Below are 15,567 nucleotides of genomic sequence, written 5' to 3'. Positions count from 1 at the left end.
ACTACAATTTGTTCTTAGCAAGCCCATGAAAACACAAGGAATTTTGCATAATGCTATGGAAATGTCCAGAAATAGGTCATAATGCAGCCTGGCAGATTCTGCATGCAAAACCATAAGACCTGTGTTTACAAAAGGGTGTCAGACTCAACCACAGTTTGGGAAAATAAAAGTTAGTCCCAAATTATACAGAGAACAAGAGTTCAGACTTTCCTGTGGATGAGAAATGGAGCGTGCTTTATGGCTTCACTGGAACACTGTTGTTTGCTGCGTCCAGATGGGCAGCAGGGCACCAGCAAGTCTATTACCCACATTGCAGTTAAGAAAGAAAAATGAAAGCTCCAAACAGTACAGCCCAGTGCGCTGTCTGAAGGCAAAGAGCACATGGCAAACATACAAGCCAGCCAGCTGGTGTCTTTTCTGACCCAAAGGATGAAGTTCAGCGTTTACTCAGCACTTCATCCTGAAAAGTCCCCCAAGCGTGGGCACCGTGCAGTGAGCATCTAGCTGAACTGAAGTGAAAGAGCCTCTAAGGGGCTCCATCTCACAGTCCAGCCCAACAAAGCACCCAGACAGATGCTTGAATCAACAAGAGGTCAAAAAGGGAACCTGGATTAAGCAGACAAGATGCATGAAAAAGGAGAATTGAAGCTTTCCCTTAGCTTAAGAAAGTAAAACTCTCTCTAAAAGAGCACAGGTATTAATTAATCTGACCAGAAAGGTTCCTGTTTGTTTATAAAATGTGCCTTTTCCGCTCCATCTTACATAGGCCGCTGAGCACAGGGTAGCTGGGAGACCACAGAAAAAGTGGTTCTGTGAGCAAAAGGGAAACCACCGCCTAATCCAACTCCTCCAATCTCTGCGCTCTGCCAGGAGAGACATGTCTAAATAGGGTGGCAGATACATGCAGGAGATAAATATTTCCACTTCCCTCAGCCAGCACTGCTCTGAATTTCTATGGGACACGCAGTTGGATAAAAAGTCATTTGACAAAGAAGGAAAAGAAAGAGTTTAGTCTGCTGTGTCATTCTCTCAGTAGCCAGAATAACTAACCCTTGCCAGTGTTAGTTCAAAGAATAGGCAGATTTTATCTCCTGACATGAGCAGTAATTCAAACAAGCTGGTATATGATCCTGTATCCTGCACATTCACTACAGGCAGACAAAGACATTATGAGATAAGGGAAATCTATACATCACTTGTTATGAACACCTCATTGCATCAGGAACAGCTTATTACCCCAGTTGTGATAATCACCTTCCCTGTTACAGAGTTAAGTGCAGACATGGTGCGGCATTCACAGGCCCTTCAGCTGTCACTTAGAGGAGGCCTGCTTGCTCTACCCAGCCTCTACCAGATGCTGGCTGATAGCTCAGTACACAGGGTAGTACTCTTTGACTTGCCAATGCCAAGCGTGGGTTTATGTGCTAAATGGCACAAAGCCACAGGCAGGTGTTAACTCTGACACTGCTGACACGGACCACAAAAGACAAATATTTCATGACATTCAACTCTTTGTGAGCATGCAGTTTTCCTAGAGACAAGCTATACAGCACCCTGGTCCACTCTAACACAACAGCTTCCCTTTGTGCTAATTCTCCTTCAAAACAATAAACAGAAAACTGGACAGGAATGGAGAGATCTACACAGCACTTGAATCAAACCAAAAGCCGCTTGCAAGGAAAGATAAAACCACACGGAAGAGGAGAGTTTATGAGGAGGCATTAGTACAAGTGGACTACTTTCCAGGAGGCATCAATTAGTAACTCTCTTCACTCATTTTTCACACTACTTTACAGTGCCCTCTGCAGAGAATCCTGAGGAACCAAGTTGAACATAGTTGTTCCATCAGTAGTCCTTGGTCAGCTATAGTATTGGGCAGATGTTGTGGTGGGGCAGGAGTTACTGAGGTGCACAGACAGAAAGGACACAGGTAAGGTGGCAACTCAGCTTTACCATTATGACTGCTGATGGAACATCTAATTTCATCGCTCAAAAGAGAACTTCCATATAACTGGAAAGGATGAAATTCACATGGGAAACCACACACAGACACACACAAAAGCAATACAAAGGAGATGAAGGATGGTTCACATACTGGTGATTCACTCTGAGACACAAGCAAATGAAAGAGTATCCTCAACCATTTGGCTCCCCAAATGCTAAATATATAAACTCGTTGCTGTGATAGCTCTGCCAGACGTGAGTCATACACTGTAAAACCTTATGGGGTCGATCAGTTTAACTTCATAAATTCATTACAGCACCAAAACCAGACCAGTGTGTCCAGGCTGGTTCATTTCAGCTCTTCAAAGCTGTTGGTAAAACTGCATGAGAGCTGAAATGCTTACCAGCAAAAGCTAAAAACTGTAAATCAAATTTAATAGACTGGCTTCCAAATGGAATTCCTAAAGGATGTACAAAAGCTGTTTCATTTCTACTTGCCTAAAGTTCTGGGTTTTGGTTTGGGTATCCTACTATCCTTCTATAACCCATAGAATTTCTGAAGCGAGGACAGCGTTTTCCAAATGAAATATTTAGAAAGGTTTCCAATCCTGACAAAAAGATCTATTGCCTCCCTTAATTGTTGGTTCCTGTTGTTAATTACCCTCACTTATATCTAATTTCAATTTGTCTCTTCTTTTGCCAGGAGCTTGATATTCCTTACACTATTATCTGCTGTCTTAAATGCCCTCCTCTTCCATTTATCTTCCCTCCATGTGGTCAAGCTGCCTTTTAACATTTTCTTTGCACCAAATCGACACCCTTCCACCTCTCACTACAGATGACTGTGGTCTCTCACTGTGTTATAGAAGCAGTTGTGTTTCATTTCTTTTCCCCATGGTAGGGTAAAAAAAAGGACAAAAAGACAGAAAAAAACCCAAACACTGCAACAGTGGTGGCGGTGGTGCTTTCCACCTTCTCCATCTTCCCCAGAAAAACAGAAAAGATAGAGAGGAAGCAGAAACAGCAATTTTCATTTGCTGTTATTTTACACTGCTCTGTGTCTGATGTTCATTTAACACTGCATAGCACTGCTTTGATTGCTCTAATAATGGCATGCCTCCAGAATAAGAATGACATCTGCTATTTCAGATAGGTTTGGTACAATTATGCCTCTTGCAGTATTTCTGTCTCATCTCTTTCAAGGATATGGAACTTCACGTTTTCCATTAAAGCTAGAAAAGATGACTATAAACATGTCTTCTCCTTTGAGATAAAAATCAAACTACAAAAGATAGATCACACAAAATTACTCTTGTTTGCATTCTGGAGATGGAGCTTGTCATTAGAAAGATGAATACTTTATATTCCTCTTGCATTTTCTAATATCATAATGACAGATATTATGGCAAATGCCATAATCTGTTCCACGGCAGTGCAAACAGTGCACATCACCTCCCTAACTGCACTGCAAAAGCCAGAGATGGTAGCTCATTATTTTCTGTGCCTTTTCTCAGCATATTGATGATCTGCATAATTAATGCAGGTACAGATATGCAGTGTTGGGACAGCATGAGTGCAGCAGCACTACACTGATACTGGCAAGGTACTGCTTCCAGCATTATTACACTGGAAAAACAGGCCTGAAAAACTTGATTTGTGTTGTAATGCTTGTTAAAGGTTATCAGTAAATTCCAATTCTATAGCTGTTAATTGGGAGACAACAGCTTGCTGCCCAAGCTGATGTGGCCAGAGCCCCACAGGCTATACCCTGTGGGGTCCTATCCTTTCACTGAGCAAAGTGAGGTCAACAAGTTTAGTTCTCTTCATTTATGTTCCACATAAGAACAATATCCTATTTTCAGCTTCTCCTCCTGTGACAGGGGTCAGGAAAAGCCTGTTATGTGCATACAAATGCAGGTAGAAAGGATATTTTCCAGCTCAGCAGATTGTCAATGGAAAATGGATCACATTAGTGATCTCATATGAAAGGAAGTTTTTTGATTTTTAGTTTGACCAGCAGCTCAATGACCTGAGCAGGCTTTTCTTTTTGCACATACAGAAGCATTTAATCTTCCTACTATGACTGGGGTCTGCTTGACTTCACCTACCATTATAACAATGACATGTCAGTGGAGAGCAGAGCTAGCCATGGATAATGTACTCTACCTGTAACAAATATCATCAGGTTGAATTATCAGGGATTGAGTCAAGGGCTCCTGGAAATAAACTGCATTATTACATTTGTCATCTGTGATCTTTTAATGGCCACAAAACACTCACAGCATAGGCCTATGGTCAATTTCAAGCAAATCATTTAGGGCAGTTCAGACTGTGTTTTAGACTGTGAACTGGACCCTGCAGACATATGTGTGTGTTCATCATGATTTATCTTCAAAGACTGTCCATAAATCCTAAGAAAAGAGGTGCTGGTTATGTTTCGGTTGGTTGATTTTCTCTTTTCTGTTTGGTAAAAGGGGCTTTCAAGGGGCTTTGAAACAAGCAAAAAGAACATAAGTATATTAAAATTTATATGGATATAATGGTATAAACAAGAAAGGATAATTTCCAGTTAGAGAAGATTCACATTCTAAGAAACCATCATCTGCTTTCTGGCACTGACACCAGAAGATCCATATTATGTTCCAAATTCAAAGCCAAACACATCCTGTGCCTACAGCCCTGTGAAGATGCTTTTCCAGTATCTACACAGAAAGTCAATTCGTTCCTAAACGAATGCTATTTCAAGGCCTTTCCCTCCACACTTTCAAAATGTGACCTTCAGCATTTAAATAAAAACTGCTTTGGCTAACAGAGGTTAAAAGCAGAGTAAAAAATGTCAAGAGGCCAGCCAGATGTCTATCACACTGCCTTAACTAAAGCTGGAGCACAAAATCCCTCCTTTGTTGCACTGTTCAGCGCCATGCTCTGCACACCTGTGGGGATTACGAAGCACGGGGTTCTCCCTCTGTTTTCCAGCCTACCTCTCACACATGAGCCTGGAGGAAGCAAGAGGACCACCTTTTTGGAAACTGTTCATGTCAGAGAGCTAACACATAGAAAAGGGAATCAGTCATTTGTCTTGCTGACTATGCACTAGATTAGCTTAGAACAAAGCACCTCTCCTTCATCTTTGCTTCAGCTAGGTCCACAGTGACTCATTTATACTCTGCAGAGGTCTCTGAGGTTTAATTCATTATCTGAACAGAGCTTTGAGATCACCAGATGAAAGATGCTATAGAAATGCAAAAAGTCCTGTACGTCACAGCCATGTGCTACAGACATGACTTTACTGTGTTTTCCCTTAAAAAAATAAAAAAATAAAATTGTACCTGATCCTAGCATAGGAAAGGAGACATCAGCTTTTCCATTCCTTCCCCCTTTCCCCACAACAGACCTCACCTTGCTGTTCTGCGTGCAAGGTTTTGAGAAAGGTGGGGGGTGAGACCTACCCAGCACACGGATCTGCATGACGGCACCATGTAAACCAAAGAACATCCAGAGGGGCTGCGAAGAGTCCACGCAGACTTGCATGCCGGTGCTGGCCCCGTTGTGACTAAGGTGCAGCTCGCCATCTGAATTCACCATAAATCCCAGGATGTCTCCACTCTGGAGGGGCACCAGGACTCGGCACACAGCCCAGAACTCCTTCCGGTCAACCAGGGACTCAGGGTTATAGGGGAGATCGCTGGGCCTAAGGGTGCTGGGGTCGCAGGACGTCACCCCATAGGACAGCGTCCCCGTGCGTGCAGCGTTGGACTTGTTAATCTTGACGAAAATGGTCTCGTTGATCCGAAGGGGTCTGCTGGTGAAAACCAAAGTCCTCTCCTCCCGGGCGTGCTCCAGGCGGGCCACAGTTTGGTCATCGAGGATTTTGACGTGGGCTCCTCGGAGGTGGTGGAAGCGGAGGTCGCTCTCAAGCTGGGAGGGGAGGAGGTGGGAGTGCTGGGAGTTGAGGGAGTTCTGCGGGATGGGGCAGGTGGTGGCTGTCACGTGGAAGCTCTCCTCCTGCAGGTTGAGGTCACACAGGCTGACCGAGAGGCGCGTGTCCTCTGTCTCCCGCCGCAGCGATGGCCGGCGGATGGCAGTGAAGGAGCGGGGCCGCAGGCAGTCAGGAGGAATGATTTCACTGTCTGTGGGGAAGGACAAAAGAAAGCAAAATAGGTATCGCTTTGCAGAGATTGACAACATCCAGGACTCTGCAAAATGCTATCGGTTTGATGGAGATGTTCCAAAGGGAAAATCAGAAAGCTGCCACCATTAATAAATTTTCTGACTCTAAAACATGGAAGCAGGGTATCATAAAATGTATTTGCAATCGATGGCTGTTCTTGTGCTCTTTGCACCAGCATCATTTTCTGAGTAGGCAGACTCAAAATCGATGGGAAGAATTGACCCGGGGAAGATCTCCTTGGAGAGGGGAAGCAGAGGGTAAATGTATGAAACACACCCTGGACATACCAATCAATATTTACACAGGCTCTGAGGTTTCATGCCCTGTTCATCGTCTACAGTAATTCTCATAGGTTTAGGAAATGAATTTCTAACAAGACATTTTTGCTGTTGTTTTAAAACAAATGCGATGTTCAGTTTTAATTTATTTATCATCATGTGAAATTTAATTTGCATTCCTGAATATAATTAATCATTAGTGGTCTGGTCCTTACATCAGTACAAATATGGATTTCACAGAGTAGAACTTGGGCGTATGCAGTTTTCTATAAATAACGTACAATCATCTGTTATTGCCATGACAGACAATTAAAAATCAAACCCATAGATATATAACAAAGATGATGCTTGCACATTCGTATCCATCGGTGGAAACAGAATTGCACCTTATCCTTTCTGCTCATTTCCCCTGCTGTTTCAAGAGCTAATCATCAATTTATTCAATTCTTTTTCTAAGGATCATAATGGCCTGCCTCTAATGCCTAAATTACTATTACTTAATGTATTCTTAGCTACACTGTTGCCATAGAAATTTCAAAGAGCAGTATGCTGAGAAAAAAAAACAACAAAACCAACATTATTTGAGGAGATTATCAAAGTAAGTGACATGATGCAAAGGTTTATATATATGTTTAACTGCCTGAACTTTAAGAAACTGAAATGCACAAAGATACTGTGAGAAACCTGAGCACGTGGGTAACTCCGTAAAGGTTACAGTAAGCTATGACCCATTTTGACTGTTCTACAGGAGCTATGCCTGCACCAAGCAGGGCTATGATTCTATAACTGCATTGTGGCTTCAAGCCAGGCTCCAAACATCACAAGATGGGACTACCCCTTACAACGCAGTCCCCAAACAGTGGCACAAAGCCACACCATCACATCTCAGGCTGGGACCTGCAGCAAACAGGGCACGAGTTGGATCAGCAAGAAGAGGAAGAGGAGTGGAGACTCATTCCCAACCCATGGGCAAGACCTCTGCAGTGTGCATTTCTTCCAGCCATGTCTCCTTGGGTTTTTCTTTTATGGCAACAAAAAGGCAGGAACTCATGTTATGTAAGGATTTTCCCATTGGGATGCACCCTTCCCTGATACACCAGAGCATTGGTTCCATATTGGCATGCCAAGCAAAAATGCCAGCTACTGAATAACCAACATCTCCTGCAACATGCACGGTCTGACAGCCTTCCCTGCCCTCCTCTTCTGGGACCCCTGACAAGAGCACACCTACACACAGTCTGGCTTCAGGAGAGATATCTGCTCTGCTTAAACTGGATTATTCCAGACTCCTCTTCAAATAATCTGCTATTATAAGGGAAACATGGTATCAAAATAAAAAATTATAATAATTAAAAATTAAAAAAATAAAGCGTTGTTTCACCTATTTGATTTTCCCTGTGCTTATATTCTGGCTTTTTCTTTCCAGAAATTAAAGAAAAAAGAGGAATAAATAAAATCAGAAATTACCCCAAGTGTTATAGAAGCAGGTTGCCTTAATGTTTTGTAATGTATGGGATAACATTTGCATTGCAAGTGTCCCTCCTGGATAGAACTAGACTTCTTTTGCCTGTAAACCCACATAGGAGAACAAATTAATACTGGCAGCTGACCACGATCCTTTGGTATAGGTGAATGGGTAGAGACCTTTCTGAATCGGAACAGAAGGTCCTCGCTATTTTATTCCCTGTAACCATGCATGTGCAGCCTGGCTGACAACTCTGATGTGTGGGTAGCTTGCAGCCAGGGTTTTGAAACAGCTTGTTTTCCACCAGGATGCTTGCATTTCCCTTTGGCTACTGGACAAAATATCTCTTTCCATCTGAAAAGAGGTTAAGAGAGATGAAGTTCTTCCACAGCCAAGACACATGGCAGTGATAGCAAGCCAGGGCTACGCTTCCAACTGTTCTACTCAGATCTATCAGTAGCTCAGATGCCTAACCATATAAGGGATAAGATGTCTCAAGCATATGGGACTGAATGTGAGAGTTAGTTCATTAATGTTTGCAAATATCCATGGAAAAAAGGGTTGCAGTTTACTGGCATTTGAAATGGGGCTGTGAAAATTAAGAGACGAGTCTCTAAGAGATGCTGGCCTGCTCCAGGGCTCTATTTTTTTTCCCCACGAATCTCAAAATATTCAGCTAAAGGAAAAAAGTCCCACTGAACACAAAGTAAAAGAACAGCGGGATTCATCTTTTGGAGTGGTAGGTAAGTTGGAAGAGATGTGGAAAGCCACTTATCTGGCGTAACTGATAACAGCTGAGGGCTATAAGAACAATGCTGGTGAACTGTGAAACAAATGAGGCAATGGAGCAGTTCCTTTCACTAGAAGAACTCAGAAACAAGTTGTTTTCTTCCACCAAGGCTTCATTCATCACCTTGCTAACAAAGATCAAGCTGATTGTGCTGCAGCGGTCCACAGCACTGCCTTGTTCCTGCGCAACGTTTACAACCCATCTTTAATGCCTGAAAAGGCATTTATAGTTGCAGAGGCAAAACTGCAGCTCACATCAAAAAGAGGGAATGTTTTTATGTACAAGACAGTACAGTATGAAATGAGTTCAAGGGCCCATTGCTGAAGAGGTCAACCAATTCCAGACCAAAGAATTTAGTAATCATTGCTTTTTATGCAATATTCAAGCTTAGAAGATTACTTGCATAAGAGAGATGGGGAAGCATTTCTTTGGGAAAAGGCAGCTGGAACCTCTTGTGTGAGAATAGATGGACTTGTGAGTGAAGACTGCAGCTCTCACAAGCTGTCATAGGCAGCTTTACCCAGCTGGTCATGGTAGCAGCAGCAAGCTGGCCAGTTCCACACACAGCTCAACACAGGCTGGCTGCCCGGGTGCCCTTCCAGAGAGCTTTGGCTGAGCTCTGCACCAGTGAAGTTCTGATGCCAGCGCTGGATTTATAGACTCCTGCTTTCCAGAAGCAATATAGACTTAGCCAAAGCAGAAAGGATTCCTACTAAACAATTTTTCTGCTCATCTGCTGACAAACCCAAGACACTGAATTTTTGCAAAGGATTTCTAACTTCACAAATCCCTTTGTATCTTTATCTGGCTTTGTTTAAGAAAAAAAGTAAGTAGGAGTAATTTATTCAGCAAAGTAGAGATGAAGGGCACTTGAGCAGTTCAGCAGTCTTCTGTTTTCTCTCTCTCTTTAGCACTGTTTATCTGCAAAATTTATATTCTCAGCAGCTGGTTCCTTGCATATAAAATTAACTTGAGGAATCTTCCTCAGACCAGAGCCTTCAAAGCTTTCTGTTTTCCTGCTCAGAGGGCATGGAAGAGCCTCCTGCTTTCTGCAGGCTCAAAGCAACTGCAGTAACACTTGAAAGCAGCAGTTACGAGGAGCTGGGGAGCAGCCAGATACAGGCAGAGTAGCTGCAGCCAGATCAGAAGTATGTCACTGCTGCCCTGTATTTGAACTGCTGCCAAGCATTGACTTCTTAAGAGTATTTCCTTACACATGCATAATAGTCACAGCACATATTTATTACAGATACCACATACATGCATGTTTACGACATCTACATGCACAAACACAAACGCATTTGTAGCCACCAGCACGTACAAATAATCCAGCCCTGTACAAACCCAGAGGGGAGGCACTGCTGCCAGACTGTCAAATCGTTATTTCCTTTCTCTTTTCATTTTCAGTTTAGTTTGCTGTTGCCTAAAGACTTGACTTTCTGAGGTCGTGAGCAGCTAGGATTCACACACCTGAACAGGATCTGAGCAGGCAGAGCAAGCTTGGTGTGCACACACATACACCAGGAGCTCCAGATTTAACTGCAAGCTCTAAGATCTCCTCTCCACGAATTTTCTGAGACTGCTGCAAACCTAAAACCTCACATAAATTGCATTTCTTCAGACTCAGAGAGCTGTAACCACGCTCCACAATGAGCTACAGAAGATGAAATATAAATAAACCAAACCTGAGACTACCAAAACTACCAAATAAATAATCTCAACACCTTAAGATATGGGGAACCAAACAGACAACCTAAGGACCGATTGCATTTCCTCTCTCCTAGAAGAGAGAAATGTTGATAGACAAGGAAGAACCGAGTGATTACTTGCATTTCAGTCCTGTGTTACTTAACCAAGAGTAAAAAACTGGTAAAGTCAGCAGCATGCTGGCTTGCTGCTTCCTGTGCACAGCCCTGATATTCTTTCATTCCTTCTGTTCTTTCCCCTATTTTCTTACAACTGCATTTCTCATCTTTCAGTCCCTCATTTCATTGGGTAATGATACTTTTAGCAAGCACTGGTGCTCACTATGCAGATTCCATGACCAACTAACTTCACAGGTGCTGAGCTACCAAAAGACATCTTGTACAAGAATACTCTATGCAAATATACAGCTGCAGAAAGATTTATAGCACAATATTCCCACCATGCTGGAATGCACCATCTCCTCCACAGCCTACAGCAGACTCGTGCAGCTAACAGCCCATTTGGCAAGGCTTCACCATTGCAGGGCAATGTGTCTGAAATACGAGGCAGATGTACTGGGTTATAAAATAGCATCACACTCCAAGGCAATTGGAAAAAGCAACCCATCATAAGACAAGAAGTAAACTCGGGCTCCTGGAAACCCTTGGTCACACGCAGCCCCGTACTCCCCATCGTAGGAGTGTGGGTTTTAATGCTACCCGTGCTCCAGCACAGCTGCCGGCCCTGCCAAGTCTGCCCGTGTGGTGATGAGGCAATCTTTGCTCCCCTGCTGATTCAGTCCTACTGCGCTGAGGCATGCAGCTGGGGAACCACCACGTTTCAGCCCAGAAATAACCAGAGCAATTTCTATACATTGTTTACAGCTGCAGTTATTGTGTACTTTTAGGTGACTGAGAACTGAAAACTCACTGAAATGGAAACAAGCTGTATTCTCACTTATCCCTCATAAAAGAAAGAGGAAGATCATTGTGACCTGGAGGCAAGGAGCAATACCTGCTCCCAAATCCCTGCATGCCAGCTTCCTCAGTGTCTGTACGACAGCCAGCCCACAGCACCACCTCCACTACAAAGAAGAGCATCCCTGTCTGTATCTGAAAAGAGGAGTGCCACTGTATGGCCCTGGGTTCAGAATTCACCCTAATTAAGCGACCATTGGAATCCAATCTGCACGCAGCCTCCTGAACTCAACAGTGTTTGAGATGTCCTCTCTACCACAGGATGCGCTGCTCTTGGCAGTGCTGGGCTCTGTCATGTGTATCTTAACTGTTTTACTGCACTGGGAGGAGCTAAGCAAACAGGAGAGTGAAAATCACCCTTACTTAAAATAAACACAAGAGAAAAACTGAGAAGAAGCAAAATGATGCCACGCTTGCAGTCACGAAGAGACAGAGCTCCTCTCACAGAGCATGTCCAGAGTGCTCCCCGCCTGCTGGCAACATGTCAGGGCAGACACTTGTAAAACTATTTGTTTTCCTGCAAGCTTGTACTCTCCATGTGAGGTCTGGAGGAGGCTGGGCTGCGCTGCACTCCGTAACACTGCAGAGCCCCGCTCTCCAGCAGACGTTGTGCTGGGATGCTGCACGTGGGTCTCCCCCTCCCCTCCCTGCCTGTTACTGTTAAATCCTGAATTTATATGATCCGAGACCACTCCATTGTGTTTACTTCTCATAAACCATCAGGCGCCAGAATGCAGCTTCTCGGATCGTGCAGCGAAGCCACTTTCAGAGAATTATTGTAGCATGTGGGAGGCAAATGTTTAAAATCTCTCAAAGGAATGATTCAGACTAAAAACCTCCTTTGCCATATACTTAGGAATTCACTTCTACAAAGTACATTTCCCTTTATGAACAACCGAGAAATCAAACTGCCCGATTTATTGCCTCAGATCAACCATTCCTTCTCCTTGCAAAACACCCACATAAAATCAAGGACATCAGTTAAATAAACACCTACTTAAACAGTACCTGCATATGTGCATGCCTCTATTTCACTGATAGTACAAACAGCACATTTCAAATAAAGGCCCTTCTGCTCTCGTTGCTCTGGCTCCTCTCTTTTTGCACACGCTTACAGGAATATATGCAAAATTACAGCCAACAGATGGTTTCACTTGTACCAGCTATATGTATAGGATGCACAGGCTGCTCTCTGAGAGTCAGCAAAATCTACTCTGGAGCAAGCAGCATCTAGGATCAGGACCCAGCTGCCGGGCTCTGAAGCAGAAGATGCTCTTCACCACGTGACCAGAAGAGAGATACAAATGGGGAGTGGGAGGCAGGAAGAATTAGTGTTCTTGCTTTACAGACTAGAAGCCATGGGATGCAGTAAGCTGTCTAAGGTGACAGTCAGTTCCTCTTAACTGAAACCTCTTGGGGCTGCCCAGTGCACAACAAACACACCCCATTTCCCACAGTACACTTTTTCATTTCCTACCCCTCCATTCAGTGCCTTATTCCCTACCTGCTGCTCCTCTGCTTCCATCTGCAGGTTTCTCTCTTCACTTCCAAATTCAGCCTCCTTGGGATCCATTTGTTCATCACAGAACCTCAGTGGTCAGCATGGAAAACACTGCTCAAGAATTCCTCCTCTGCCAGTAAGTTTGGAATCACTTTGTGGCCAATGGAGGGCACATGCTTTTCATGTGCATTCACACAATGTTGAAGCAGGAGTTAACGGCTACGTGTCAGTTTTGGCTTCCTGCTCATAGCAATTTGGAAGCCAAGATAACCAAAACAGCAGCCATTTTCATTGCAGCAGTGACAGATACATCAATCATCCAAGTCAATTTATTTGCCTATGAGCAACACAGCCCAAATTAGCTTACTGTTAAGATCCTCAGGTGTCTTGCCATCAGAGGGAATTACCGCTGTAACCAAGGAGCAGATACCAAAGCCTGGACCAGGGGTTATAGAAAGCCTAAAGCTGGAGTTTATCTGTGGGAGAAATCATTTATGATTACACCAAAAGCAGTCACCCAATTTTAAAACTGATTTACAAAAGAAGCCAGACCACTGACTCAGTGGAACCAGTTACCAGGCTGTGACTCAGTGGAATTAGTTGCAAGGCAACAAACATCTTCCACTTCAACAGAAATAAGTGGAAATCAACAGTGCTTAATTAGCACCTTACTAAACTGGTCTTTGCTTCATACTTGTATTTGTTTGGATAGAAATCAACATTTCTCCCCAGACATTCTGGCAGAGATGGAGCACTGAAGTTTTTGGTTTGCATGATTCAATTTTGGAGAGGTGATAAAAAAATGGGGTGGAAGAGAAAAACTCATCCAATTAATTGTTACCAGCTGCTAGATGTTAGATGCAATTCCTGTGCAAACCTGGTGGCTTCCTGGGGCTGTTTAGAACTAAATATTGCTCTTGAGGGAGTCATGCCTTCCTACCATTAGGTACACAGCACCTGATGTCCTGCCAGGTGAATCACAGGAAACCCTTGGGATCTGTTCAGAACACATTTCTGAGGATACAGATATCCTCCTATGGGTTAACAGGACTGTCACAGATTTCTTGTCATGGATGGTCAACACTGTGCTCACAGCACAGATGAAGTATCACAGCAAAACAAATGGGAAACAAACTGAAGAACAGACTCTAAAAGATGGGAAAGAATGTGTGCTCGTGTACTGCCAGCCTCTGAGCTGAAATATTCAGAATGAACAAACACAAGCTGATGAGCTTAAGAAAACTGCAGGTGGGCTTTAAGCCACAGCAAACAATTGTGGCTTCCAGTTCAGCTTAGTAATTGATCATCTACATATTTTTCAATAAAATCTAAGGAATGAAAGCATGTAGTTTCATACGTGGATAAGATTATAGTTTAATGTACAAAGGTTGAGTACTGACCAATAAATCATAGTTTTGGGACATGTGCTATATAACAAAGTCCTCTAAACCAGTCTGGTTCATAACAAACATTCATGCAATTTTGCATGACATCTGTAAGCATGTCAAATTGATCTGAATGTATGAAATGGCACAAAGAACATAACTAGCTTCATAGAATTAAAATAAATTACTGTTTTCCTTAGCAAATGTGAATGTTTTGAAAGGGCCTGACAGTACATTATGAAGAACAAACTTCCATATGCCTGTTATGGCTGGGGATATGTTTTCTTTTCTACAAAAGCTGATGCTCCAAGTCAGCAGGGTGCTGGCAACCTCCGTGTTATAAACAACACGTTTTGGTTCTCATTCAGGAAGGCTTCATTCTGGGTAAAGTCATCCCCCCAGCCAGCCATCATGCAGATGGTGGATGTCCTTCAAAATTAAAGCAGTGCTTCACCACTGCCACAGACACCTCTGGATGTCGGCACCTCCTTGTTTGATTCCCTTAAATGTGTCCATGAGTTTTTGCATTTGATGTTTTCTAATTCCCCAAGTCACATAAATAAGGTTTCAGCAGAATTAATATGCCTTGGGTTTCATGGAGACCACTTAATCATCCTCTCCTACATCTGTCTCCCACTCACACACATCGAAGTCTGAATTTTACTCCCACCCCTGATGTGATGATTTCCACCTCCATTTCCCTCAGGGCCTGCAAGGCTCCACAATCATCTACTATTATTTCTCTCACAAACTACAGAAAAACAACAAGCACTTTCAGGGTCACACTTAACATTATTTTTAATCTCAATCTCTACAGCGTCTCACCTTTTCTTTACAGGTCCTTGTATTCTTTCTAGCACTGAAAGTCTTTCCTTGTGTGTTTAATTACCTGTGCAAGACCTAATTCTTCCTGAAAACTGATAACTGTCACTTTATCTGAAGCTCCCTGGTCTTCGAGATGTAAATTCCTCCATAGAAAAGTTATTTCTTTTTTATTTTCTTTCTCTTTGGGAAATTAAAGCAATTATTGCAATTCCTGGTTACCTAATAACTTTACTGAACCCTCTTTTCATTCTCACCAACACCACTGGTTACTCCTGGCACAATCATCTCTTTCATCCTCCTTTCCTTAAAGAAATGCTGACCCCCTTTTATCTTATCCACTGAGGCAAGACCCTGGGCAACCTGATCTTGTCCCTGATCTAGCAGTTGGCAACCTTGCCCATGGCAGAGGGCTGGAACCAGATCATCTTTGAAGTCCCTTCCAACCCAACCATTCTATGATTCTACAGTTCTCAGACAGCAGCTCATCATTAGATGTGGTGCTAACCCCACAGCTTTACCATTTGCTGTCTTGAAGATTGCTATGG

At 43.2% G+C, this 15,567-nt stretch overlaps 1 protein-coding gene across 7 annotated transcripts in view; it reads right to left on the bottom strand.

Annotated features, from left to right (window-relative positions):
* NEURL1 (neuralized E3 ubiquitin protein ligase 1) overlaps positions 1-15,567 on the bottom strand; it is a 140,934-nt gene that overhangs the window by 17,927 nt on the left and 107,440 nt on the right. For all 7 annotated transcript variants that reach the window (XM_072340409.1, XM_072340416.1, XM_072340411.1 and 4 more), the window contains one exon: positions 5,394-6,074. In XM_072340409.1, the coding sequence (XP_072196510.1) occupies positions 5,394-6,074 (681 nt within the window). The remainder of the gene's footprint in view (positions 1-5,393; positions 6,075-15,567) is intronic.

This window comes from Excalfactoria chinensis, chromosome 6 (genome assembly GCF_039878825.1).
Source record: "Excalfactoria chinensis isolate bCotChi1 chromosome 6, bCotChi1.hap2, whole genome shotgun sequence".
NCBI lineage: Eukaryota > Metazoa > Chordata > Aves > Galliformes > Phasianidae > Excalfactoria > Excalfactoria chinensis.
This window is presented reverse-complemented; position numbering and strand designations above follow the sequence as displayed.